Genomic DNA, 26,421 nt, shown 5'->3' with positions numbered 1-26,421 from the left:
GGACATAGTGATAGACATCCCTGGGGTTGTGAAGCAGCTGAATGGGTTGAAAATAAATAAATCACCAGGTCCTGGTGGGATTCCAATTCGGTTTTACAGAGAGTACTCTACTGCATTGGCTCCTTACTTAGCGTGCATTTATCACGAATCTCTTGCCCAACGTAAAGTCCCGAGCGACTGGAAAAAAGTGCAGATGACACCTGTATATAAGAAGGGTAGAAGGACGGATCCTCAAAATTACTGACCAGTATCCTTAAAATCGGTTTGTTGCAGGATTCTCGAACATATTCGCAGTTCGAATATAATGAATTTCCTTGAGACAGAGAAGTTGCTGTCGATGCATCAGCACGGCTTTAGAAAGCATCGCTCCTGCGAAACGCAACTCGCTCTTTTTTCACATGATATCTTGCGAACCATGCATGAAGGGTATCAGACGGATGCCATATTCCTTGACTTCCGGAAAGCGTTTGACTCGGTGCCCCACTGCAGACTCCTAACTAAGATACGAGCATATGGGATTGGTTCCTGTGAGTGGCTCGAAGACTTCTTAAGTAATAGAACCCAGTACGTTGTCCTCGATGGTGAGTGTTCATCGGAGGTGAGGGTATCATCTGGAGTGCCCCAGGGAAGTGTGGTAGGTCAGCTGTTGTTTTCTATCTACATAAATGATCTTTTGGATAGGGTGGATAGCAATGTGCAGCTGTTTGCTGATGATGCTGTGGTGTATGGGAAGGTGTCGTCGTTGAGTGACTGTAGGAGAATACAAGATGACTTGGACAGGATTTGTGATTGGTGTAAAGAAAGGCAGCTAACTCTAAATACAAATAAATAATGCACATGAATAGGAAAAAGAATCCGGTAATGTTTGAATACTCCATTAGTAGTGTTGCGCTTGACACAGTCACGTCAAATAAATATTTGGAGAGCGATATGAAGTGGGACAAGCATGTAATGGCAGTTGTGGGGAAGGCAGATAGTCGTCTTCGGCTCATTGGTAGAATTTTGGGAAGATGTGGTTCATCTGTAAAGAAGACCGGTTATAAAACACTAATACGACCTATTCTTGAGTACTGCTCGAGCGTTTGGGATCCATATCAAGTCGGATTGAGGGAGGACATAGAAGCAATTAAGAGGCGGGCTGCTAGATTTGTTACTGGTAGGTTTGATCATCACGCGAGTGTTACGGAAATGCTTCAGGAACTCCGGTGGGAGTCTCTAGAGGAAAGGAGGCGTTCTTTTCGTGAATCGCTACTGAGGAAATTTAGAGTACCAGCATTTGAGACTGACTGCAGTGCAATTTTACTGCTGCCAACTTATATTTCGCAGAAAGACCACAAAGATAAGAGAGATTAGGGCTAGTACAGAGGCATATAGGCAGTCGTTTTTCCCTCGTTCTCTTTGGTAGTGGAACAGGGAGAGAAGATGCTAGTTGTGGTACGAGTACCCTCCGCCACACACCGTATGGTGGATTGCGGAGTATGTATGTAGATGTAGATGTAGATGTAGATGTAAGTCCTCTCCAGCCAATCCACGAATTGCCAAAATTAGAACTAATGCTGTGCATATTGGATCTGCAAAGTCTACAGCATGCTGGAACCACAACCTCATTCCTATATGTAGGGGTACGTCCTCCAATAATGTTGGCAGGTTCTACATTGGCCATCTGAGTGGAGGGGATAACACATGGGGCCCAAGCAAATAGTAGCTCATGATATTCGCCCACATGTTAAATACAGATTGTCTGATTATCTTGTATATCTGCTATATGTACATTTTCTACCACCAATACATACCCTCGGTGACAATTGTGCTTGCATTCTGTTGTAAATTGATCCTCATCTGTAACCAAAACTTGGCCTACTTACACGTGCTCAGAGCTTTTACTGTTTGTGTTTTGAACATCTGGTTATTAAACTAAATATATTTCATGTTGGCTCTGTTGTAATCTGTCAGTTTGGGCACTGATGTTTTGGACACTCAGTATATATATGATATATGTGTTGCATATGAAAAAGATAGCAAAAAGGACAGAAAGGAGGATTTATGTTAGGAGTGGCATTGTAGCAGACTATTCCGCCCTGCTGTGTTTCACACAGCAAGTGGTCACAGTTGTCTACAACTGCGACAAGTTGCTGTGTTGACTATTTATAGCCTAAAGATGCCCACATACAGAGGTTGAAAATGTGTCTTTATAATAACTCTATTGATCTAGTTATACTAAAAATTTTTCATGCTGTTCTTCTCTATCCCTTCTTGTGGTCAGCCAGTTTGGTGGTGGTCATTTCTCTGCAAAATGCTTTGCTTTAAACACATCAGTCAGTAAGCAATGTGTGATTTGACATGCTGTTCAGCCATTCTGGTTATGTAATAATGTAATTACGTGTATGTATGATAATATTCATAGCTATGTGCAGTGTGTATATATTTTTTAGTGTTATCCATTATTGTAAATATCATGGTTCACTTCAGTCATTATCATAACTGCAAACTGTTTCTGACCATATGATACAAAAGTACTGATGAGCATCTTCAATTAATTTCGTAAGTAATCTGCTTGACTGTGTTGTCAAGAGAGATGCCCCCTTTTTTGTGCCTATGTGGACAAAAGTTCTGTGAAGCGAGTAAACAGTGGTCAGTATTATTTTGTTAATGTAAGTTGTTGCTTGTCACTGAAAATTTGTATTCTGTGTAATATTTTAGTTCCCACATTTCACAGATATGAGCTGTAGTGTAACAAAACAGTCCACATGAAGATGAGGGACTGAAACACATGAAACACAAAGTGGAGCTAAGTGATGACAGTGAATGTGTACACCATATAGCATTTATTACATGATTTATTGTCTCATGCTAGAGGTAAAATATATCTTTGCATTTATGTTATAAAAATTTAAAGACAGCTGTGGACAATGTTGACTGGAATACAATCTTCTAAAATTCTGAAGATTGCAGGAATGAAATACAGGTAGTGAAAGATTATACACAAAAATTTCAGAAACCAGACTACAATTAAAGATAAAGGACATGAAAGGAAAGCAGTGATTGAGAAGGGAGTGAGACAGAGTTACAGCCTTTCATCAGTGTTCTTTAATCTCTTAATCAAGAAAACAGTAAAGGAGAAGAAATAAAAACTTTGAGGTTTGATGATTATGTCAGAGACAGCAAAGAACTTGGAATAACAGTTAAATGCTATGGGTAGTGTTGGAAAGAAGTTATAAGATGACTGTCGTCAAAAATAAAAGTGTTGCAGTGAACTGAAATTAAATTGGATGATGCTTGAGGGAATTTGATTAGGAAATGAGATACTAAAAGTCGTAAATGTGTTGCCATTTGGTCAGCAGACTAACTGATGATGGCCAAAGTAGATAGAATGTAAAATGCAGACTGGCAATAACAAGAAAAACATTTCTGAAAATGAGGATTTTTTTAACATCTAATATCAACTTAAGTGTTAGGAAGTCTCTTGTGAAGGTATTTGTCAGGAGTGTAGCCTTGTACATAAGTGAAATGTTGCTAATACCAGATCAGTCAAGAAGAGTATAAGCTTTTGGAATATAGTGCTACAGAAGAACGCTGAAGATGAGGTAGACAGGTCAAATAGCTAATGACATGTTACTGATTTGTATTCGTGAGAAATTTATGGTACACCTGGGCTAAAGGAATTTGAAATTTGTAGATGAGTGGTTGGCATAGCTGACTGTTATTTAAGTACTTGGGTTCAATTCCCAGTTCTGCCAAGGATTTTCTTGATTGGACCAGGGTGCAATCAGCCTCACAAGGCCAACTGAGGAGCTACATGACCTGGTATGTGCATCTGATCACACTCTCAGCAGACAACGGCACGATAGTCAGTTGGGTGTGATTGGCCTGTCTAGTGCCAGAACACAGAACTTTACCTTTACCATTACTTTTACCTGTGAGTAAAAGAAGGGATTGGCTGGTAGACATATCCTGAGACAGGAAGGAATTTTCAATTTGGTAATGGAGGGAAGTGTGCTGGTAAATATTGTAGAGGGAGACCAAGAAATGAATCCACTGAGTAGTTTGAAATGTGTGTAGGCTGGAGTAGTTATGTAGAGATAAAGAGGCTTGCACAGGACAGAGTACTGCCAAGAGCTGCTTTGAACTAGTCTTCAGACTGCGGACCACCACCACCCAACACCACCACCACCACCAACAACACCACCACCACCACCACCACCACCAACAACAACAACAGTGACAGCAACAACAATATAGAAATTATCAACAGTAATGTCAGTTAATTAGTAGATCGGTAATGTCAGTAAGTTAGTGGGTTCTCATTTTCTTTGGTGCTGACCTATTTACTTATTCGAGTACAATATACAAGCAGTAAATGTACTTTTTTGTTTTGTTACACAGATTAATCGTTACAACACAGCTACTTGCATACTATGTGATCGTACTGAACGTGGCGCAAAAGTGGTTCTTGGATTAGAAATGGAAGCCAGTGATGTAAGTAATCATGTGTTTATTTGCCAAATCACACTCATGACTGAGAGCTCATCCAACAAAACTGTACAAATATCACATCTATGTACGGGATGTAAAAACAAGACACAAATTACGTTGTGAGGTGATCTGTAAAACTGTCCTCATCTGTGCTTATCCTCTCTAGGCTGCAAACCTTACTAGCTGATAGTACCAGAAAAACTTTCAGCCTTGTTAAATGGAGAACTGTTGTTTTGATTTATTAAGATTTTATTACTATGTCATAGAGACTTGCGGCCTAAATTTGTGTTGTTTACAAATATGAGCTGTGCATGGCAAGCACGTGGACGAATGAGCATTGTGTGTGGATCATATAGTGAGCAGCAGTGTGTTCATAATCATTTACAGTCACGGTGTTACCAGATTTCATTGGCAGAATGCTAATACATGTTGGTGAATGTAGAACAGATGGAGAATAGTATAGTAGTAGAGTGTGTATGACTGTTTGGTTCCAGATGACTATTGCATGATAACTGTGTGTGATTGCTACTAACTGATTTAGTTCTGACTTTATGAGAATTCATTCAGTTGTGCTCCATAAAACACATGCAGTGTGAATGTGCTTTCATGAAGTCCCAATCGTACATCAATAGTCATGGAAAGTTAACTTGTAACAAGCTGCTAGACAGAAGTTAGAACATACAAGCATTCAAATGAAGTACATTACATAAATGTGAATGAAAATCAACAAAAAAGGGTTGTTAGCAGACATTTGTAGTTCTGCTACAAACCAGTTAGCAACTGGAAATCAATTAGAATAAGTATGGAGCATGTGAGTGAAGTGAATGGCATTTTCATTTCTGTTGCAGATCAACACTGAGCTACCAGTTTCAGAGAGATCCATCAAGGAAGAACAGGATGAAACTAAGGATCAAAAGGTAATCTCCGAGTTTCAAAATGGAGTTAATTAAGCTCTATTGTAGTGTTATAATATTACAGTGGTAGTGTCCATATAGATGGCTCTGCTGTAAAGGAAGTGATTTTGTTGTTGTTGTTGTTGCTGTTGTTCTTGTGGTCTTCAGTCTGAAGACAGGTTTGATGCAAGTATCAATGTTAGATGTGCAAGACTTCATCTCTGCATAACTAGTGCAACCTATGTCCATTTGAACAATCTTACTCTACTACTACTACTACTACTACTACTACTATTACTACTCCCCTTTCATGTCCTTCAACTCAAATGATGGGAGTCTGGCTTCTGTACAAGTTGTAGAAAACCTTTCACTCCCTAACTCAATTGATCTGTCTTCTTGTTATGGCAGTGCTGTTGGAGTTTTGGTTTGCTGGCTCAGGTGTAGATCTACTGTTGGCCAGAAGTATGTGCCCTTTCTGAAATATTTCAACTTGTAATTTTCAATTATTGTCTGTATACTGTAATTCTTTTGTGAAGGTAATCTCCTTTTTTGCAAATTTGCATACTGCTGCATCTATGCCATTTTTCTGTTCCAAACAAATGAAAAACACAGATATTAGAAGTAGAGATTGAGACATGTGAATTTACAGGGTAACCAGAAGGATTGTAAACTGGGGTAGCACCAGTATGTGGATAAGTTAATCAAAAAGTTCAGTTATGCCTTCTTTCATTTGGAAATTTCTCACTGTGTTGAGCTGCAGGCAGGATTGCTTTGTGTACTGGATAGATCAAAAATAATTTTATTTGTTATACTTTTATACTGTCACTCAGTAGTGTCCTATGTTAAGACTTATGTAGTAACACAGCTAAACTCAAAAAAGTGTTTATTCCACTGAAAGATATAATAAGAATGTTGTGTAAAGTAGATAGCTGAACTTCTTGTTGAAGCCTATTGATGGTCTTAGGGATCCTGACACTTAGTTGCTAGTGGACACAAGGCAGGAGATTGAAAATACTGAAATACTCAGAAATGGAGTAAAAGCAACTCCTATAATTCCAGGATATTTGGATTGTGGAATGTATATTCTGGTTAACAGTAATGTTACCATTACTTCTCCATTACAGAGACAGCAGATAGTGTTGAGTGAAAAAGTTACATGAAACTTTCTGATAGATTTTGTGTTTTGAACTGGGATTTGAACCTGTCACTTTTGCCTTTCACAGGCAAGTGCTGTGCCAACTAGCTGTTCAGACATGACTCCTGACTCACTCTCATAGCTTCCAGCCAGTATATCTTCTCTTAGCTGCCAAAGTTACACAAGCTCCTGTGCCTGCTTTTCAGGATTAGCATTCCTGAAAGAAAGGATGTTATGTAGGCTGTGCCAGGTCCTAGGGGGAGTATGTTTGAAAAGAATTTTCGTTCTGCAGATGGATTTGTGACAGTTTGAAACTACACTGGGTTGGGACTCAAACACAGAACTGGCTAAAGTAAAGCTGTGATTGTGGGTTATGAATCATGTCTGGATGCTGAAATGGTGCAAAATGTGAAGTTTCCCTGTTCGAGTCCTGGTCTGACACTTGTTTAATCTTATGGGAAATTTTCAGATATGCACACTTCCCTGCAGAATGAAAGATTAGTTCCATAAGAAAAGTTACACATTTGGTGAGATAGAACTACTACATAAAAATAACAGATAGGTAGCATATGAAGAGCAAGTTTTTTCAAAGTAGTTGTTTTGCTTGTAACATACACATATAAAAGTTATCTAGAAGTAATTACAATAATTATCAGTGCATGTATATTAGTGCTAGTCATAAGGTACAGTTATAATCTTCACAGAAATATCCTGCAGTGGCCTCTTATGCCTGTTAATTGACTCTTTCCACATCACTGAAGGCTCTTCACCAGAATGGACTATACGTAACCAGAGTGTGAATGAATAAACGAATTAATAAATGTTGGCACATTCTCAGAATTATTGAGATCCTTGGGAGAGCTAGCTATTTCACATGCTGCGCAAGATGTATGAGATGGGCAATATACTCTGACTTCAGGAAGAAAGTAATAATTCCTATTCCAAAGAAGACAGGTGAGGTGCTGACTGTGTGACTATTACTGAACTGTCAGTTTAATAAGTCATACTGGCAAAATACTGGCTCAAATTATTTACAGGAGAGTGGAAAGTTGGTGGAAGCCAATCTTGGGGAAGGATGGTATGGTTTCCAGAGGAATGTGGGAGGACACAAGGCAGTACCGACCCTATGACTTACCTTAGAAAATAGTTTAAGGAAAGGCAGTCCTACATTTATAGCTTTCATAGATTTGGAAAAAGCTTTAGAGTGCCAACTGGAATACACTCTTTGAAATTCTGAAGGTAACAGGGATAAAATATAGATAACATAGGATGATATACAACATCTACAGAAAGCAGATGGCTGTTTTTAGTCAAGGGGCATGGAAGGGAGTCATGGACCCGCAAGGTTAGGCGAGGGCGCTGATGTGCTGCTTCCTGGACTCGGGTAGGTGTGCCGGCCGCAGATCAAATCCGCCCAGTGGACTGATAACAAGGGCCCGTGTGCCAGCCAGCCTGGATGTGGTTTTTTGGCGGTTTTCCATATCCCACTAGGTGAATACTGGGCTGGTCCCCAAGCCCCACCTCAGTTACATGACTCACAGACATTTGAAACAAGTTCACACTATTTCATAATTTACACTCGATGCAGACAGCTGGGGTACACTGATTCTGTCGTGGGGGGCACAGGGTGGTGGCAGGAAGGACATCTGACCACTCCTTCAAACTAACCTTGCCAAATCCGATTGTAACCATGCTGATCCTGTGAAGCCTGTGGGACAAAGGCATTAGCTAAAGGAAGAAGAAGAAAAAGCTTGAAAGTGAGGCACAAGTCGAGAAGCAAGTGAGACAGGATTGTAGCCTATCCAAAATGTTCTTTGATTTCTGCATTGAGCAAGCAGTAAAGGGAACAAATTAATTATTTGGAAAGTGAAGTACAAGGAGGAGAAAGAAAATCTTTGAGGTTTGCTGGTGACACTGTAATTGTACTAGAGACAGCGAAGGACTTGGAAGAGCTGTTGTACAGAATGCATAGTGTCTTGAAAAGAGTTTATAACATGAATGTAAACTAAAGTAAAAGCTTGGGTTAGGGAAAGTAGTCGAAATAAATTGAGTGATGCTGAGGGAATTAGATTAGGTTAGAAACACCAAAAATAGTAAACGGGTTTAGCTATTTGGGCGATTGAAAAACCGATGATGGCCAAAGTAGAGAGGATATAAAATGCAGACTGTTCGTGTAGGTAAAGCAATTCTGAAATGAAAGAAATTGTTGATCTCGAATATAAACTTAAGTTTTGGACATATTTTCTGAAGATATTTATCTGGAATGTAGCCTTGTACGGAAGCAACACATGGATAATAAACAGTTCAGAAAAAATAGAAGCTTTTGAAATGTCATGCTAGAGAAAAATGAAGATTCGATGAGTATATCAGATAATTGGGGAGACGCTGATAATTTGGAGAGGAAAGCAAATTAAGTGAAAGAAGGGTTTGGTTGATTCTATACATCTGAAACATTAAGGCATTGTCAGTTTCTCAGTGGAGTGATGTGTGGGAGAGAACGCCAAGGGATGAACCCAGTAACCAGTTTCAAATGGATGTTGACTTCAGTATTCGTGCGGAGAGGAAGGGGCTTGTGCAGGGTAGAGTGGTATATGGAACTATATCTAACATGTTTTCACACTGAATACGACAACAACAACAACAACAACAACAACAGTGGTCCGCAGTCTCCATAAATTCTTTTAATGATGTAATTTTCCACTTTTGGCTTAACTATTTTTATTTTGATAGTTCATTTTTGGCTTATGGGCTGTTGTCAAACATCTTCAGAGTTGTAGTACAAGGTATCGCATAAAACATAAGTGCAGAGTGAAGTCATAGTAAATTGGAGACAACTACGTAAAGTGTTGTTTCTTCCAGATGGGATGGGAAAATAAATGTTTGTTTATGAATCTGCAAATGTTCACATTTTGTGCTCAGCCAGAGATTTGTAAGGTTAGATATATCAGTTATATTGATAGCTCTGCTAACAGAATCAATAAGAACTTAATACTTCCAATAAGGGTATATTACTCTTTCGAGATAGACTATGCAGTTAAAAATGCTGTTCATGCTGCTGTGCATAGTAAATCTATATATGAACCTATTTAAGAAACATTTGTCACTTTCAGTGTAGTCAGTCTATTCAGTAAGGTGGCTATAATAGAAATCTTTGAAGCCAAAAAGAATGTACTTAGTATTTAAAAAATTGGATAACCAGAATTGATTAAATTTGGAGTTATTGTGATTGATCTTGTCATTTCATTAATTAAAGTTCCAAGCTGAGAGGTATTAACTATAAGATGATGTTGCTGTGGGTATTTACATTGTTAGCACACTAACAGGTATTTTGGTAAATTACTAATATGGCTAGCAATACTCTTTACCACGAGAGATATGTTCACGACACTCTTGTTCTCATTAATGGACGATTACTGACATTGAGAGTATACTATTGCTGTGTAACAGTGTGTGTCCAAATATTGATTTTACTATGGAACTAAATAAAAAACAAGCTAATATTTTTTTTTTTTATATGATGACAAAGAATGACAATAACATCCATAAAATTAAACACTGGAGAATCCAGGATGAAATGTAACAATATTATGAGAAGGAAAGTTGCTACTCTCTCTCCCTCTCCCTCTCCCTCTCCCTCTCCCTCTCCCTCTCCCTCTCCCTCTCCCTCTCCCTCTCCCTCTCCCTCTCCCTCTCCCTCTCCCTCTCCCTCTCCCTCTCCCTCTCCCTCTCCCTCTCCCTCTCCCTCTCCCTCTCCCTCTCCCTCTCCCTCTCCCTCTCCCTCTCCCTCTCCCTCTCCCTCTCCCACACACACACACACACACACACACACACACACACACACACACACACACGTACTACTATGGAACTAAATAAAAAACAAGCTAATATTTTTTTTTTTTGATATGATGACAAAGAATGATTGTGTGTGTGTGTGTGTGTGTGTGTGTGTGTGTGTGTGTGTCTGTCTATTGTTGATAAAGGCAATTGGCCAAAAGCTCTTAAGTGTGAAAATCTTTTTGTGGTGCCTATCAGTGACTCAGCATCTCTGCTACATGGTGAGTAACAACTTTACCTCTCATAATATTGTTACACACATAAAATTGTAATATACTGGAAATGAACCTGCACTAACTGCATAATCTTTGATTGTTTGCAACACATATAGATACGTATGTAATTCTTTTTCTCTCCATGGTAAACAATGGTTAACCTCCATTAGGACAAAAATAGATTTGCTAAAGAATTATATACACAAAAAACAGCAGCTAATGACAGTTCGGTGCCAGTATTTTACATAAAATGTATACTACAAAATAATGGAATAAGAACAACAAAATAGAAAAATAATCCACAATGATATGAGAAATGGACCCAGGAAAATATGTATACATTGATTTGCCTTACTGTGGTGGCACATCAGACAGAATAGGCCAGATAACAAGAGATGGAAAATAGCTGGCCACACTGCCCACAAAATAAAATCATTTACACTCTCAGGAATTTATAGAATCAGATGTGAATTTGAGTGTGTCTTAGTGGGCAAACAAGGAAATGTTTACTCATATGATTCAGAGAGCACACAAACACAAGTGAAATCTCTGGACTAGTAGGACAGAGCTGGTGTGGAAAGGGGCCAAAATAAGTTCCTGTCAGTTACACTCAAGATATAAATTTTATTAGTTAAAACACACAATAACATAAGCAAGAATTAAACACACTCAAGGTTTTAACGAAAGAGCTCCTTTGATTTGATTTAAATCAGATGGAAGCCACATATGAAAATCCAGGGCCCAAGTTCTAAGCAGGGAATTGAGGTACAAGAGGTCTTCTGGACGCTTCAATTCTTTCAAAAAATTTTTTTTGTTGCTTCAAGACACACTAAGCAAGAACAGTGTTACGGCTTAAGGCCAAAACAAAGATTTTCAATGTTAATTCTAAATAGGCTGAAACGCGACTGAAGGCTGCATATCAACCAAACAATGTAATATCTTAAAGCTTAGGAAGAAGGGCTTTCAGTTTAACAGGCTGAGGGCCTTAGCTTAAAACATTTCATGCAAACTCTGGTGAAGGCTTCATACTAAAGAATAATGATGTTATGACTTAAGGCAAGACCAAGATTTTAAATTTTTAGTTTCAGAGAGATTAAAACTCAGCTGAAGGCCACATACTAAAGAATGCCAATCTTATAACTTATGGGGCAAGACAGAATTTTGGATTTTTAATTTAAGAGAGATTAAACTCAGCTGAAGGCTATATAGTAAAGAATACCAATCTTATGACCTAAGGGCAAGACAAAAATTTTGAAATTTTAATTTAAGAGAGATTAAAACTCAGCTGAAGGCCACACACACCATGCAGAAAACAATTTTATGGCTTAAGGCCTAAAAGAACAGCTTTGCAATTTAAATAAGCTAAAACTCAGTTGAAGGCCATACACAGTACTTAAAAATAAAAGGCAATCACTATGTAAAACCAGAAGGAGCGGTGCTCAGAAGGTTCCAAGGGTCGGACTGGGAAGTAACACTAATGCACTCTTAGACGAGACTGGCAGCCCGACCAACAAGCACTTAATCAAAGGCAACACAACGAAGGGATGGTTCACGACCAACCATCAATCTCATCGATTTCCAACTGCACAGACAGTTGAAAATATCGGCTGATGAAGAATAAACAAAGATACCAATAACTTCAGACTCGGCCTCATCAAGATCAAGGCATCAAACCCCACTGAAGGCAAGTTTAAAAGAATGCCAAAATCCGCAAATCACAACTGTCAGGTCTCTATGGGAGGCTGCAGATTCTAGGCAACAAAACACGACTTGTTATCACACCGGTCACAGACTGAGAAAACAACAATCAACAGAATCGAACAAATCGTAACAGTCGAGTTTTAAGAACAGGTAACTAATTACTCAACTTGAGGATCCTGCTTCGGAAGAAAGCGAAAGGTCGCCCACACAGCTAGTGCCTTCAAATGCAACAGCACGTGCCCGCCGCCAAAAGCCCCAGCCTGGCTTCGCGCTGTGGAGACTGCATCGCTGCTCAATTGCAACGAACCAACAAGGTCCAACCACATCCCAACTCGGAAATTGGTGTTTGTCATGAGGATCTAAGACGGTGTCGACTGAGACAACTGGCCGAACAAATGACCAATGGCAGCCCACCTTCACCAATAGCAGTCCCGGCGAATACTAACACCATACAGACACGACGATTGCTGGGTGCCAACTCTTCCCCGACTGACACTAGTGTCAGTGCTCAGCAGACCACATGTCACCATCCGATGACCAGGTGACCGACCGACCAATGGCCTTTCGTCTGCGTCGACCACGGTCCCGGTGCGTACTTCCACTGTGCAGACCCGCCTGCTACTGACTGCCAACACCATGCCCGACTGTTGCTCCCAACTGAACTGACTTCCTTCAGGCGGACGATGTCCCGGAGACACTGGCTCGGACCCAACCATGCAGAGGAAACACAACCGACATCTCTGCACAGGAAGGACCCAAATACACATCGATGAGATGAGCGACCGAATGACCAACCAACAGTCATCCCCGCTGGTACTGGCTGAGTGAACCTCACTGGGGCTCCGTCCCCGACTTCACTGCTGGTCCGTCTCCAACTGACTCCCAGACACACAACAACCCGGAAATATGATCGGTTGCTCCAGAGATGGTACGACAGTGCACTTATCAATAAACACTGCTGCTGCCACTCATGGGCAAGTAAGGCAGAAGTTAGTGATGCCAGTAAATGGAATAAGAAAACAAGGTGGCAGTACCGTAAAAGAAGATGACAAACAATAAATGGCGTGAACATGAGCCACGCACGGCTCAACAAGTGAGAATTGTAAATCATTTAATGCATATTTGTGTCGCTACAACAACAACATCAATAGGATGACTTGCATAGCTCAGCTTGCCCTTTTCTTATAAGATGTCCAGTGAGCCATGAGTGAAAAGCAAGGGTGTCTATATTTCTAGGTTTCAAGAAAGCATCTGACACAGAATCTCACTGCAGACTGTTAACAATGGCTCAAGAATACAGAATATTTTCTTGGGTATGCAAGTGGCTCCAAGACCTCATAAGTACTAGTCCAGTCAACGAAGACAAAAAGAGGTTTATTAGGGGGGAAAACTTAGGTAGTCGCCAGATTTTGCATAGTGCAGTGAAGGAATGTCCTTAACAATGTACTAAAAGTCCTGACTGGTGGGTGTGAGAGTTGGGATGTGGTGGCATTTAAAGGTCACTCTTTTATGTTTTTCTCAAATAACTCAAAGAGAAAGTGTTGCCTAGTACAAAATTAAACTGCTTAAAATTTCCTACAAAAAAGGCCATATTCACTTTTTCTCTAGGACTAATAGTTTCTGAGTTGTAAGGAACAGGAAAATTGCAGATTATAAAAAAATATTGAACTAATGGTATAAAATTCATATTTATCTGTAAATGAAGTGGATTAAAAATGGATGTATGTACCATGTCCAAGTCCAGCAGAGCCATATTGAAGGATAAATTATGTTCTAGGTGTGTAACAGGGTGGAGAATGGCCATAATGTGTTTACCCACTTCTCCTCTTCGTAGCCCACAAACTGAAGGTTGAGCAATGATTTCCCACTCTATCTCTCCATCTACATCACAACAACAACTACAGGATGTTTCACTAAGCTATAATGACCCTCCATAGTTTGCTTTATGAATCGGTGGCAGTGCAGTGTGCATAACTGCCTGGGAGGTGTTTGTTTTCCACAGAGTATGTTAACTCTACATGGAAAGCAGATATGAATTACTATTGACACCAATGCAAATAATGAAGCAGGGCAGAATTTACGTACATTTCTGCACACTGTTTTACATTACCAGAGGGGAAATTGATTTTTAGTCATCCTGCATGGCAGCTGTAATGTTCCATTGGGAAATGTTACTTCCTCCACCATGAGCACTGCTCGATTTTCAATTTAGAGAGACTATGCCCCCAGCATTTTGTGTCCAGGTCTTATATGACAAAGTAACTTCCTTGAGCACATGATTATCATAGTTATTTAAGTTTATTGAATGTCTATGTATTTGCAGTTGTTAAGTGAGCTGTTATGTAAAATACAAACTAAACAAATGGGAACGTGTGGTGATGTCAGTGGCATATGTAGTGTTGAAGGGAAAGGGATTGGTCTGGTATATATGCCACGATGCTGCTTATTTTAAAGCGATGTAATTATGTTTGTCACTTGTTGGTGAATTAATGGAGGACCAGTATATTTCGCAAGATGGGTGTGAATATATCTGATGGAATGGGACTAATTCTGCTCTAGTTAAGAACAGAATATGCTGTAATGCATTGCTTGACAACAGCTATGTTACCTACTTCTTTTGCAGAGGGAGACAGTTTAAACCTCTGGAACTGTTCAGACTAGGAGAGTTGAGGGTGAGCCAATGTATTCGATACCCCTCATGCTGTGAAAAGTATTGGTGATAGTGATAGTAGAGACAATGAAATCAACATTGTCAGATACATATTAAAACACATTACACTTGGGGGCGGGCTCTTCAGTGTGATAGACAGTTGACAGCTCCAAGTGTTGAACTCTTTATAAATTAGCTCACTTAGCAGCTAAAAATAAGTACTCACTTAATAAACAGAAAATAACTCTACTATGTGAAGTGAACATGAACTCGGTGGAGTTATTTGTCTACTTACACAAGGTAATTAGACAGAAAATGATGGGGAGGTATAGTCTGTCTGTAAACTAAAAATCAACCAGCATTTGTTATGGAGGAAGTTGCCTTTAGCCAGAAGAACACACAAGCTACCATACTGGATGACTGCAACCATTTTTCCCTCCCACGCTGTAGAACAATGTGGAGGGATTGACATAGCTTTTGTCCATATGCATCACTATTAGTAACTCAGATCTGCATTCCATGTAAAGTTTGATTAATATGGTGTGCAGCGGAGAATCTGTATAACATAATGAAACACCCTGTAGTTGATTCTTATGTTGTAGTGGCATTGATGATGCGGAATCACCTGCTTGACCTTCATTGTGCAGACTGGTGAAGGAAAAAAAGAGCATGAACTTGATCCAGCAACCCACCTTCCCTCTTGCTTCTATACCACAGATCTTCTGCCCTCACTGTTACATCCGCAGAGCACAGTTTATCCCTTGATAGAGCTGTACTGAACTTGGATGTCATACACACATTTAACATTTGCTTTTAATCCACTTCATTTAAAGATAAACATTAATTTTACATCCTTAAAACAATATTTCTAATAATCTGCTCTTTTCCCATACCCTGCAACATTGAAACAATTAGTCTTAGAAAAAAAATTAATAGCACTTTTCCTGCAAGAAATTTAATGTAGTTTATCTTTGAACAGGGAAACACTTTCTCTAGTAGCTGTGGTTTTAGAGTTATTCAAGACAAGGGAAAAAAAAGGCCTCAAACACCACCCTCCCCACCCAAATGCTCGCACCCCACCAATCAGAATTTTTATTTTATGTTGTTCATGATACTCCCTCCTAACAATTTGCGAGAATTGATGACTACATGCATTTTTCCCCTCCAATTTCCTTCATTGACTGGGCTATAAAAGAAACCAGTACACTGTCCTGGATGGTGACTGTTCATCAAAGACAAAGGTAGCATTATGAGTGTCCCAGGGAAGAGTGGTAGGACTGCTCTTGCCCTCTGTATACATAAACGGTCCAACACATAGTGTGAGCTACAATCTGTGATTGCTGAAAACGCTATGTGTACAGGAAATTGTTGTCATTCAGGGACTGTACAATGGTACAGGATGACTTGGACAGGATTTTTATTTGTTGTGGGGAGTTGCAGCTTACTTCAAGTGTAGAAAAATGTAAACTAATGCAGGTAAGTATGAAAAACAATGCTGTAATGTTTGAATACAGTATTTGTGGTGTGCTGCTTAAACCAGACCTAGCAATTAAATATATGGGCGAAATGGAACATACACTTAAGGTTGGTTGTAGGGAAGGCAACTGGTTAGTTTTGGTTCATGTGGAGAATTCGTGGAAAGTGTAGCTCATTTATAAAGGAAACCACATACAGAACATCAGTGCAGTCCATTCTTGAACACTACTCAAGTGTTTGGGTTCCCCACCTGGTCGGTTTTAACAGACCTAGAAATATTTCATGTGTGATGCTAGATTTCCTATGGTAGGTTTGATCAAATGTAAATGATTATGTAAATGCTCCATGAACTCAAGTGGGAATTCCTGGGGAGATGATGTTTTTGCAAAACACTGTTGTGAAAGTTAAGAGAGCTGGCATTTGTGACAGACCACAGAACGATCCTATTAACACTGCCACACATCTTCCGTAAGGTCAGGAAAGACGAGTTGAGAGAAATCGGATCTTGTTGGGAAGCAGCTGATTTCCCCTTGCTACATTTGTGACGGGAAGAGGAAGGAAAATGACTAATGGTGGCATAAGTGACACTCTTCCTGGACCCTGTAGTGGCTTGCAGAGGGTGTAATTTAGATGTAGATGTGAGCTCACAATTCCATGCATTTGTCTGTCCCCTTAGCTGAGTGGTCAGTATGTCTGACTGCCATGCAACAGGCCTGGGTTCAATTCCCAGCCAGATCAGAGATTTTCTCTGCTCAGGGACCGGGTGTTGTTTTGTCCTCATCATTATTAACGTGCAAGTCACCCAATGTGACACCAGCTGGAAAGACTTGAAACTCAGTAGCCGGACTTTCCCAGGTGGGCATGCCTGACTGTGAGTGCCATATGAACATCATCCGGGAATTTGAGTGTAACTTGTTAGGAATCCCATGTTAGATTTTATAGTTCAGAGCATTTTTTAAAATTCTCACCCATATTCACATGGGAAGCATTATTAGAATTTCCCTTCAATTACAGTTATTTAGACTCTAAAATTCTGACTAGAGTTGGATAACATTGTTGAGAATCAGCTTTTCAGCACTTGCAGCTGAAATTGCTTTTTATTATTATTGTCACATGCTATTGAACTGAGAAAGTAGAAATTTGGTAGTGGAGGACCAAAGAACAAATTTTGTTTAGCACCTTCTAAAATGCGAAACCTGTAAAAATAAAAAGTAACCAAACAGATATTTATCCACTGCTGCAAGAGACCCCTTATGATGTGGATTTGGGAAATTTAGAGAAGTCTCTGAAGTCTGAGGCACGCAAATGTTTGCAGTACATGTTGTTGCACCATACAAATATTGGACGGGAGATGGAAATTCTGTTAGAATATTGAAATTGTGTACATATTTGTTAAAATCCTGTTACATGATTTTGTAATCTCAGTGACTGAAGAAACGTTTTGCCAGTCTGCATTTTTTTGGTATTACACTATCATGCATTGCTGTACTGCAGCAACTAATGGCTGAGAAAATGTGTTGAAGTGTATCTCTGTTTGGCTTCTCCAGAGAAAAAGATGTACTTGACCTCTCAATGAGGAGGCAGGCTTACAGATAAAGAAGGTGAATAAAGCTGAAAAGACTGTAAGGAGAACAGTGTTCAATGAAGTGCAAATTAAAACTTTGTCAACCAATAATTCTAAAATTTCTAAGAATTTGTGATCTTATGTAAAGTCAAAAATCAGGTATTGAGCCATTCAGTGATCATGTCGTCACTGGAAAGGAAGATAGATAGAAGGCCGAAATACGGAATAGAAACCTGAAATGGCTGAAATTGAAATAAGTGATCACAGAATATTAACTCAACTGAAACTGCCAGTGGAAAGGCAAGAGGATCGGAGAGATTATGTGAAAGAACTTGCTGCCCTTCAGCAGTAGTTGATCATGTTTATGGGAGCAACAAGGGTACATAAATGCACAAGATGGCTATACCAACTTAAGAAAATAAATGTGAATGTTGACATCCCACAAAATGTAGGCAGAAAAGTGTTGAAACATCTGCAGTTTGTGTTTGACTCAATCCTCAGTAACTGTGTCAAACTGGGGCTACAGCAGAGCCGATCAATGTCTGTTGCTTTTGTCATTAGCTTGGACAATGCATTAAAATGGGGCTTAGTGCAGAAGCTGTCAGTCTTCCAACAGCAGTGTCCATCAGATGAGCAAGCTGTGTCAATTGAAACTTAGGAAGTTCGTGTAACAACACAGATTCCTCTTGCTGTGTTGTCACTATGGCAAGGGGGAGAGTGACAAAGAATAACAGATGTAAAAAAAACAACCAAAATGATGATTCCCTTAAAACTTAAAGCTCAGAAAAAATAAAAAAATTGTCCTATGAGTCCATGTGAGAGAGGATTAGACATAGAACTGGAAAGCAAGGCTGCACTATCACAAAAGAAAATGAAAACCATTGCAACAACCGGCCTCTGTCATTATTAATTAGTTGTATCCATGAGTGGTGAAACAAGAAATAACAGTAGGCGTGAGTAATCAACAAGGTTTATTCCTCTGCAAGTGAAGACAGAAAAACAGAATAAGACAACACTTTATTAAACAAGCTAGCACTGCCACTGGGACTACGACCAACAAAGTCCGTGGAACAACCCAATGGCTTTAGTGCCAAGTAGTAGAAGTCAATGAGTAATGCAGTTCCAAGCATTGTTGATAGTCCAGATGAGAGCGTTTTGTAAGTGCATACTCATTCAGTCTGTAGTGCAATATTTGTTTTGTTTTTAAAACAAGCATCTGTTTGTTTCATAAGCCAGTCTGTCAATCTCTCAGCTGTTTGCTATTGCACATTTCCAGAGAAGCAAGTTATATATTTAGCATTTCCTGCATTTTTCTAGTAATATATTTCTCATATGTCATGTTTAAGAGGTTTCATCTCTTGTTTCTTAACTTTAAGTGTAAATGCAGGCAGTGGTACAGCAGTTTTCATTTCTTCTGAACAGCAAGCTGTACAGAATCATAACATACTGTCGATGGCCATCACACAGTGTCCATTATGGGCGATATAATTATAAGCATCCCTGATGTGGAGAAATAGCTGTAAGTGTTTAAAACAAATAAGTCACCTGGTCTGGGTGGAATCCCAGTTCGGTTCTACAAAGAGTATTCTACAGCATTGGCCTCTTACTTAGCTTGCATGTATTGTGAATCTCTCACCCAGCACAAAGTCCCAGAAGACTAGAAAAAGGGTGTGTGACTCCAGTATATAAGAAGAGTAAGAGAATGGACTCCCAGAAATACCAGATAATATCCATAGCATAGGTTTGCTGCAGAATTTGTCAACATACACTCCTGGAAATGGAAAAAAGAACACATTGACACCGGTGTGTCAGACCCACCACACTTGCTCCGGACACTGCGAGAGGGCTGTACAAGCAATGATCACACGCACGGCACAGCGGACACACCAGGAACCGCGGTGTTGGCCGTCGAATGGCGCTAGCTGCGCAGCATTTGTGCACCGCCGCCGTCAGTGTCAGCCAGTTTGCCATGGCATACGGAACTCCATTGCAGTCTTTAACACTGGTAGCATGCCGCGACAGCGTGGACGTGAACCGTATGTGCAGTTGACGGACTTTGAGCGAGGGCGTATAGTGGGCATGCGGGAGGCCGGGTGGATGTACCGCCGAATTGCTCAACACGTGGGGCGTGAGGTCTCCACAGTACATCGATGTCGCCAGTGGTCGGCGGAAGGTGCACGTGCCCGTCGACCTGGGACCGGACCGCAGCGACGCACGGATGCACGCCAAGACCGTAGGATCCTACGCAGTGCCGTAGGGGACCGCACCGCCACTTCCCAGCAAATTAGGGACACTGTTGCTCCTGGGGTATCAGCGAGGACCATTCGCAACCGTCTCCATGAAGCTGGGCTACGGTCCCGCACACCGTTAGGCCATCTTCCGCTCACGCCCCAACATCGTGCAGCCCGCCTCCAGTGGTGTCGCGACAGGCGTGAATGGAGGGACGAATGGAGACGTGTCGTCTTCAGCGATGAGAGTCGCTTCTGCTTTGGTGCCAATGATGGTCGTATGCGTGTTTGGCGCCGTGCAGGTGAGCGCCACAATCAGGACTGCATACGACCGAGGCACACAGGGCCAACACCCGGCATCATGGTGTGGGGAGCGATCTCCTACACTGGCCGTACACCACTGGTGATTGTCGAGGGGACACTGAATAGTGCACGGTACATCCAAACCGTCATCGAACCCATCGTTCTACCATTCCTAGACCGGCAAGGGAACTTGCTGTTCCAACAGGACAATGCACGTCCGCATGTATCCCGTGCCACCCAACGTGCTCTAGAAGGTGTAAGTCAACTACCCTGGCCAGCAAGATCTCCGGATCAGTCCCCCATTGAGCATGTTTGGGACTGGATGAAGCGTCGTCTCACGCGGTCTGCACGTCCAGCACGAACGCTGGTCCAACTGAGGCGCCAGGTGGAAATGGCATGGCAAGCCGTTCCACAGGACTACATCCAGCATCTCTACGATCGTCTCCATGGGAGAATAGCAGCCTGCATTGCTGCGAAAGGTGGATATACACTGTACTAGTGCCGACATTGTGCATGCTCTGTTGCCTGTGTCTATGTGCCTATGGTTCTGTCAGTGTGATCATGTGATGTATCTGACCCCAGGAATGTGTCAATAAAGTTTCCCCTTCCTGGGACAATGAATTCACCGTGTTCTTATTTCAATTTCCAGGAGTGTATTTTGAGTTCAAATATAATAAAGTTCCTTGAGACAAAAACTTCTGTCCATGAATCAGCACAGTTTTAGAAAGCATCACTTGTGCGAAACCCAGCTTTCCCATTTCTCACATGATGTACTGTGAACTATGGATGAAAAGTAACAGATAGATTCAACAATTCTAAGTTTCCAAAAAGCATTTGATGTGCCCCACTGCAGACTTAACAAATGTATGAAAAATTGGAATAGGTTCTCAGATATGTGAGTGGCTCAAAGACTTCTTAAGTAATGGAACCCAGTACATTGTTCTACTTGGTGAAAGTTCATCATAGACAAGGACGTCATCAGAAGTGCCCAGGGAAATGTGATAGCACCACTATTATTATTATTATTTCCGTGAATAAATTGTATGTATGCGCCCTGTTGCAAGGTGGTATTATTCAAAATTTTACTGATTCCTGATTTTAGGCAGAAGTGCTCAAATCACTGAACCCTTTATTTGAGAACTTCATTTGCGTATTTGAAGCATAAGAATTGTTTGACAGCATGGTGTTGGAAATGTCATCACCTATGGTGGTCACTTCTGACACCTATCAGTCTTCTTTTCTGTTGAAATCTGTAAACAAGCTAAAACACACACACACACACACACACACACACACACACACACACAGCTTATAATTAAAGTTAAACTTTCAAAACGTTGTAGAAGTAACACCACTGATCACTATGATGTCAAATTGCAACAGAATATAATCTGAGGAGAAGGAAAACGTATGGCAAAAGGAAAAAAAGTGTGAAAATTGATCAGTAGATGGTTCTGTTGTCAGAATATGTAAACGAAAACACCTGTAATGTGCACAATCCATTGAAATTGGTATAAACATGATGGGTACATGGCTTTTCCTCCTCTTGTACCTGTGACATTTTGCCATGACTGTCTCAATGCAGGATCATGCTCTGCTTGTAAAGTTGTATTACAAGAATGATGACCGTGCACACGTCGCTCTGCAGAAGTTCCGGATACTGAAGGGTTTGAAAAAAGGCATTGGTTTGATGGCTGGTGTGGGTCTGGAGAAAATGATTCAGAAATTCAAAAAGATGGATTCTTTTGGTGTGCAACTAGGTAGAGGGTATAAACGAATTGGTTCGATGTCAGTGGAAGCAGTGGCCACAGCATTGCAGGAGGATACAAGTGGAGGTGTGCAAACATGTAGTGCACAGAGACTTGCCCGAACATTGGACATACCCATGAGCACAGTGCGTAAAATCCTATGAAACATCCTTCTTTGTTATCCATTCAAAATTACCCATGTGCATGAGTTGCTTCCTGTTGACTTGCCAGCAAAAGAGACCTTTGCATTAGAATTTCTTGCTTGCATGGAAATGTACAATGATTGGCCTTGGAAGGTTTTGTGGACAGACAAAGCCAATTTGCATCTGACAGGATATGTCAATACACAGAATTGTCGAATATGGGCAATGGAAAACCCACATGCAAATCAACCATCTTGAAAAGGTCACTGTGTGGTGCAGGCTCATGGCGTCATTTATCGTAGGAATTCCAGCTCTCCAACAGTGTGGATGGGATCATTTTTATGCAAGATGGTGCACCTCCACACTTTACAAATCCAGTTAAGCAGCTGCTGAAGCACCATTTCAGAAATGCTAGAATTATCAGCCACCATTTCCCTCAGCCTCATCACTGTCCCGATCACCTGACCTTAATACGTGTGACTTCTGGTTGAGGGGTATCTGAAAGATGTTGTGTTCAGTATTCCAGTTGCAAACTTAGGTGCACTGAAGGCACGCATTGCGCAACACATTCTGAATGTGACCCTGGAAACACTTCAGTCAGTTGTGAAAAAATGCTGTTTCTCGATTTCAACTTGTTGCAGAAAATGATGGACAGCAAATTGAACATGTTTTGCGCCAGTCACATGGAAATGAATAATACGATTTTATTTTGGTTGAGGTTTTTCATGAAATTTTTGGCCTCCGGACAATTATTATTTTATTATTATTATTTTGAGCTTTTCCTCATTACAGAGGCTTATCTCCAACATAATAATTTACTTGGAAATTACAATACAAACAATAAACATTCTTAAACTATAATCTCAAAATATTTCTCCAGGTGTTTCGATCTTATGTGTCCTCTTCCTCTGCACCCATTCTCCTCATTATGTGCTGTACATTTTGGAGCCAGGTTGTCATAGGTCGTCCTCTTCTTCTTCTTCTCCCCTCAGGTTCCCACTCCAGTATCAATTTTGGTATTCTGGTTTTCTCTATTCGTCGTACATGCCCGTATCACTGTAATTTCTTCCTATCCATTACGTCATATATTCTTTCTTTTATTTCCATTCTCCTTATTACTTCGGTGTTCCTTATCTTTTCTTTCCTGCAGATTCTTGCCGATCTTCTCCAAAAGTCCATCTCTAGAGCTTGTAATTTTTTAATGTGCTTCATGTTAATTGTCCAGGTCTCCGTTCCATACAGAACCACACTCTCTAATATGGATTTGTATATTAGTTTTTTAGTTCTGCTCATTACATTCCTGCTCCATAAGACTGAGTTAAGCATCCCAATGACCCTCCGTCTGCTACTAATTCTTTTATTGATTTCTGACTCTGATTTTCCCTCGATTTCTAAAATGGATCCTAAATAACAGAAAGTATTTATCTTTTTGATTTTCTTTCCTTCAGTGTATAGCTCATCTGAATCATTAGTCAAGTATTCTGTTTTTTGGTAATTAATCTTCAAACCCCAAGTTTTGTATGCTACTGCTACTTGATTGCACATATAGTTAGCATCCTCCCCATCTTGTGCTACGACTACTTGATCATCAGCTAATAATAAATGATGTAGGTAAACTCCATCTCTTATTTCTAATCCCATATTATTACATTTATGAGACCATATTCTAAGGCTAATATCTATATAAATTTTAAATAATGATGGTGACATGGGACAGCCTTGTAAAAGGCCTTTGCTTGTTCTAAATTTCTGTGAAAGTTTATTACCAACTTTCACTTGGCAAATGTTATCTTTATACATCTGTTGTATTATTTTAATCAAGGGAGGGTTTATGTTTGCCATATGTAGTGCCCTCCAAAGTAATTTTCTTGGAACAGTATCATATGCTTTTTCTAGATCTATGAAAATTAATCCTATATTTTTTTATTTTTCCCTATGTTTCTCCAAAATCTGTCGTAATGTGAAAATATGGTCTACACATGATCTCCCAGCCGTGAATCCACATTGTTCTTCTTGGGTTCTAAAATTTTTTTCCAGTTTGTTTTTAATTACTTTCGCAAAAATTCTCATTAATGTGTTTGTAACACAAATTCCTCGATAGTTTGAACAAATTTTGCGATCCCCTTTCTTAAATATTGTATTAATGTAACCTAGCTTCATCTCTCAGGACAATTAAAAACTGATTTTTGGCGTCCGATGTGATATGACCTTGCTGTGGTGGATGGGCTTATGTAACTAACAGTATCACACCTGTACACCCATCCACTATGAGTAGTATAGTTTATTTAATGTCAGGCGTACGCCTTAGGCATTGTTCTATGATTCATTTGTCATTTGTAGTCACCCACTATTAAATTATGATGCTTACAATGCCATCTATTTCTACATTTTGTAACTATTTATATTTCTTCAGCCATACGTTTTCCACCTTCTCCGACAATATTCTGCAGCAATTTGACATCATTCTGACTAGTGGTGGTATTTCTACAGTGTTCTGAAAGTTTAACTTTAATTATAATCACCCTGTACATAAATGATCAGGCAATGTGGGGAGTTATCTGTGGTTGTTTGCTGATGTTGGTGTTCTGTACAGGAGGGTGTCAGAGTTGATATGCAGATACAGGATGACTTAGACAAAATTTCTAATTGGTGTGATGAATGGTAGCTTGCTCTAACTGTAGAAAAATGTAAGTTAATGCAGATGAGTAGGAGAAACAAACTTGTAATGTTCAAATACAAAATTAGTAGTATACTGCTTGATACAGTCGCATCGGTTAAATATGTGGGCATTATGTTGCAAAACAATATGAAATGGAACAGTCATGTGAGGATTGTGGGAGGCAAGGTGAATGGCTGACTACGGTTTATTGGAAGAGTTTTGGGAATGTGTGGTTCATCCGTAAAGGAACTGTGCGTAGGATGGTAGTGCAACCTAATCTTCCATGCTTCTCGAGTGATTGGGATCCGTACAAAGTTGGATTAAAGGAACACATTGAGGCAGTTCAGAAGTGGGCTGCAAAATTTGTTGCAATTGTGTTCAAACAACACACAAGTATTGAGGAGAAGCGTCAGGAACTCAAATGGGATACCCTGAAGGAAATGTGACTTTTTTGTTTCGGGGAACATTGTAAGAACTACAGAGGTAAGCTATGAGACATCTGGGTTTGTATGGAGGAATATAGACAGTCATATATCCTTTGCTGAATTTGTGAGTGGAACGGGAAAGGAAATTACTAGTTGTGGTAAAAGGTACCCTCCACCCCACAACATACAGTGGCTTGCAGAGTATCTATATAGATGTAGTATAAATTTTGTCAGTGGTAATGTTTGAAAAAGATGAATTTCACTTCTTGATCGAAACAGGTGTTTGTTTTGTGTATATCTTGTTGCCAACCTTACCTGAACTTCTTATAATATGCAGCATGTTGTGTGTCAGCCTAAAAAGTGTTATGTGGCCATTGTAACTATAAAAGCAAAACCTGGTCTCACATTTAACACAGATTGGTTGTGGATAGTTGTGAATGTCAAGTGGGCAAAACCTGGGGATCATATGACGAAAGGAAGTTGGCACCTTTTAATGCTGAATTTCTGAAAATACATCCAAAATTACTCCATGGAAAGGTACTCAGTGTGAATATTCTTTTTAAAAGCTGTAAATGTTGAATTACCAACTGTATTTAAAAAATGCAAAATTTTGTCAAAAAACAGTATTATTTTAATGGTGATTCTTGTTTTGCTGAAATTGCAAAAATGAGTTACAACAAATACATAGTTGTGATTTCATCTCTTTATATCAGAAATGATTCCAAAGTGAAAATACTTATTTTAAAAAATTGTATGTTGATGCTCCTCAGGGTATCATATTTCATGAATTGGACACTTTTCCTACTGTAGGATTAATTTATGTTACAACATTCAGCCAACCATAACACCGAAAAACATCTTCTTACAGCATTAGAGTCACGTGACCTCTGCCACCCATGTATTTTGTGTTCTTAAGAATTAACTATTTTTCCATTATCAGAAAAATGGATATATTAATTCATTACTCTGAAGTG

At 39.9% G+C, this 26,421-nt stretch overlaps 1 protein-coding gene across 10 annotated transcripts in view; it reads left to right on the top strand.

The window, feature by feature from the left end:
- The window catches only part of LOC126426972 (uncharacterized), a 281,549-nt gene that overhangs the window by 15,897 nt on the left and 239,231 nt on the right, over window positions 1-26,421 (top strand). For 9 of the 10 annotated variants that reach the window (XM_050089124.1, XM_050089129.1, XM_050089128.1 and 6 more), the window contains exons 4-5: window positions 4,384-4,476; window positions 5,322-5,390. In XM_050089124.1, coding sequence (XP_049945081.1) covers window positions 4,384-4,476; window positions 5,322-5,390 — 162 coding nt within the window. The remainder of the gene's footprint in view (window positions 1-4,383; window positions 4,477-5,321; window positions 5,391-26,421) is intronic. The other variant, XM_050089130.1, reaches the window with a different exon arrangement.

This window comes from Schistocerca serialis, chromosome 11 (assembly GCF_023864345.2).
Source record: "Schistocerca serialis cubense isolate TAMUIC-IGC-003099 chromosome 11, iqSchSeri2.2, whole genome shotgun sequence".
NCBI classification, from domain to species: Eukaryota; Metazoa; Arthropoda; class Insecta; order Orthoptera; family Acrididae; genus Schistocerca; species Schistocerca serialis.
This window is presented reverse-complemented; position numbering and strand designations above follow the sequence as displayed.